We start from the raw sequence: 3,411 nt of genomic DNA, 5'->3' as shown, positions 1-3,411 counted from the left end.
TACTGAAATGAAATGAAATTTATGAGTGTGAATGATCACATTCTCAGTATACCTTTTGTATAATTTTGACTCTTAAAGATGATGTTATTATTTTACACTAAAAATATGAAATAAAGGCAGGGGAAAAAACAAACTACAATAACAAACAAATTTCACTTTTTCAAATGAATAATATAACCATGCTAAAAGGAAAGAAAGAGAACTTACCAAAGTTACTTTGGAACACAGCATTTTGAATTTATGCCCTGATATAGTTATATATGAGCTGCAACAAAATACTGAACTGTAGTTAATAGTGTTTTCTTCCTCCCCTTTTCCCTTTCCTCCCCTCCCTCTTCTTTCCTTTCTCCTTTCATTCCTTCTTTCTTTCATGCTTCCTTTCTGTCACTCTTCCTTTCTTCTTTCCTTCCTTCCTCCTTTCTCTTCCTTCTAGAAGAGAAATGAGTTAACAAGCCAGAAACTACTTGTAGTGTATGTTAGGACTGAATAAATGAGTAAATAAACTGAACAGTTCAATTCAGTTCAGTTGCTCAGTTGTGTCCAACTTTTTGCAACCCCATGGACTGCAGCATGCCAGGCCTCGCGGTCCACCACCAACTCCTGGAGTTTACTCAAACTCATGTCCATTGAGTCGGTGATGCCATCCAACCATCTTGTCCTCTGTTATCCCCTTCTCCTCGTGCCTTCAATCTTGTCCAGCATCAGAGTCTTTTCAAATGAGTCAGTTCTTTGCATCAGTTGGCCAAAGTATTGGAGTTTCAGCTTCAACATCAGTCATTCCAATGAATATTCAGGACTGATTTCCTTTAGGATGGACTCATTGGATCTCCTTGCAGTTCAAGAGTCTTCTCCAACACCACAGTTCAAAAGCATCCATTCTTTGGCACTCAACTTTCTTTATGGTCCAACTTTCACATCCATACATGACTACTGGAAAAACCATAGCTTTGACTAGATGGACCTTTAACTGAACAAATGAGAGCCATATCTTTTATGGTTAAAAAGAGGATTTGCAACATGGTAAGAAGGAAGCTTTGGAGAAGGAAATGGCAGCCCACTCCAGTATTCTTGCCTGGAGAATCCCAGGGACAGAGAAGCCTGGTAGGCTGCAGTCCATGCGGTCACTAAGAGTTGGACACGACTGAATGACTTCATTTTCACTTTTCACTTTCATGCATTGGAGAAGGAAATGGCAACCCACTCCAGTATTCTTGCCTGGAGAATCCCAGGAATGGAGGAGCCTGGTGGGCTGCTGCCTATGGGGTCTCACAGAGTCGGACACGACTGAAGCAGCTTGGCAGCAGCAGCAAGAAGGAAGCTTGTGATTTTTAATTGGAATTTTCTAATTATAATTAACATCAGCATAGATACATCATACATTACAAATAGAGAGATACATAGACAGAGGCGGAGAGAGAGAAAGAAGTAAGTAGGTGTGTGTAATGTTTGTATACAACAAAAGTTTGGTTTTCAAATGCCCTTGTTCCCTCAACTAAATGAAGACTTCTTGCAGAAATAATGAATCCAGGGCTGGGTGAGGAAAAGCACAAAGTGAGCCTGAAATGTTTTGGTTTTAAAGAATGTGAGGAAACATGAAAGAAGAATGGGGACATGTCAAAAGGACACAGGAGACAATTTGAAGTGGTTCTTACTTGACAAATCTAGAAAACTGTGGGCATTAAAATAAGTAAGAGAAGTAATATAATAATAATAATTCCTTGAGTTATTTTTGGTGAAGTACTATCAATGCTTCAGGGAATTCAATTAAAACACAAATAGAAATCTTGTTTTAGAGACTTACTCCTACCAGCAACATCTTTATAGTAAATAATCTCCAAGTAATTTTCGGTCTGAGATTGATGGTTGGGAGAAACAACTGGCAAAAGAAGGAGGCTCCCCAAGACACTTAATTTGTATATGGGATTAAAATCTCATTTAAAAGTGACATTCCCTGAGATGTAGTCAAAATCATTTTGTAAGATTTTAGTTATGTTCAAAACACAGTTAAAACCACTGCAAGAAAGCAGAAAGTGAGACAGATTTTCAGGAATTTCATCACTAGATTACTTTCTTGAAGCATCCATTTCTTCCCAAGCCTGTCATGGAATTCTAAGAAGTTTCTCTTTTTCCCAGCACTTTAATGGCTTCAGTACCCTCAAAGAGTCTTGCTTCAGCTTCCTGTTTCCTAGCATTAGAATCAATGAGTGTCCCCAGGGATAGAGGAGTCTGGTTGTTATACCAATAATGAACAACAGTTTGTTTTCAGGCATAGTACTACTACCTGATATTTGTATGGCAGTGCCTACAAAATACAAGATAAAGAGGATGATAAAAGACACCAAAATCTTCATTGCTTTGATATGTGCTTCAGTGCTGGGATCTCTGAATCCTGTGGCACTCAATCGCATCTTTCTGTTGTGTCTCCAAAGGGAAGTGATTAATAAGAAACATGTAATCAGGCATAGTACAAAGACAAGAATGACTCCAATATTGAGCAGAATCTGATTTGTCAAGTATTCACTTTTATGCATGGTGATCAGCCAGGTTGTGCTTCTGTTCTTCATAATATTATTGGTACTAGGCTTTGCAATGCTTGGAAAAGCAAATAACCATGAAATAAGCAAGGACCCCATGAAAAGGAGAAGAACCCTGTTGATGTGACACTTCAGCCAGAGAAAAATGCAGTGGGAATAATTGGCTATCTTCAGGAAATAGAAGATGCTGAGGCTGGTGGCAAACCAGGTACTTGATTGATTCATAATTATCCTTAAGTAAACTATATATTGACTTATATTACCAGACAAATATATATCTGGAAAAAACATCCTTATATATGCATCTGTAATTATCATCCATATCAGGCAAAATCTGGAAGAGGCTAAGCCAGTGAGAATAAGGCTGACAGTAGAGATGTTCTTGCTTTTCACACAGTCAATGCAGCTTACAACTCCAATAAATCCATTCCCTAAGACCCCCAATACTGATTCACTGACTGCTACATAAATGAGGAGGCCTTCCACTATATTCAGCATGTCTGCCAATCCTTAATACTATTTCTGTTTCATTAATTTTCAATTACCTGCTGCAGAAAAAGGCATGTATTGCTGCTTGAAGGCAGGATGATTTTCTTCTTTTTCATTTCATAAAGACAAAATGGACCCAATTATTTCCTTGTTATGGAATCCAAAATAGCCTCACAGAGACCCCTCTACTTATGGACATAAAATGTAGCTAGTCTACAGAACACACATCCAAACTGAACGCCTACCCACAATTTGTTAAGATGCAAATAAAAGTTTCTGTTTCTTGGAGTCTACTTGTCCTCCTGAGACTATTTTGCATTTGTTATCCTGAATTGTGCAGTAGGAGTGCCAGACACATACCTACAGAAAACAGAGCAGAATAGAAACA

At 38.2% G+C, this 3,411-nt stretch overlaps 1 protein-coding gene across 1 annotated transcript; it reads right to left on the bottom strand.

Annotated features, from left to right (window-relative positions):
- Nucleotides 1-2,099: 2,099 nt before the first annotated feature.
- Nucleotides 2,100-3,033, bottom strand: LOC133248950 (taste receptor type 2 member 10-like). The gene has a single exon (XM_061419209.1). It carries the CDS (start codon nt 3,030-3,032, stop codon nt 2,100-2,102), a length of 933 nt encoding a protein of 310 aa, XP_061275193.1. The 5' UTR covers nt 3,033.
- Nucleotides 3,034-3,411: the final 378 nt, after the last annotated feature.

This window comes from Bos javanicus, chromosome 5, assembly GCF_032452875.1.
Source record: "Bos javanicus breed banteng chromosome 5, ARS-OSU_banteng_1.0, whole genome shotgun sequence".
NCBI lineage: Eukaryota > Metazoa > Chordata > Mammalia > Artiodactyla > Bovidae > Bos > Bos javanicus.
The sequence above is the reverse complement of the archived record's forward strand: the minus strand, read 5'-3'. Positions and strand labels throughout refer to the sequence as shown.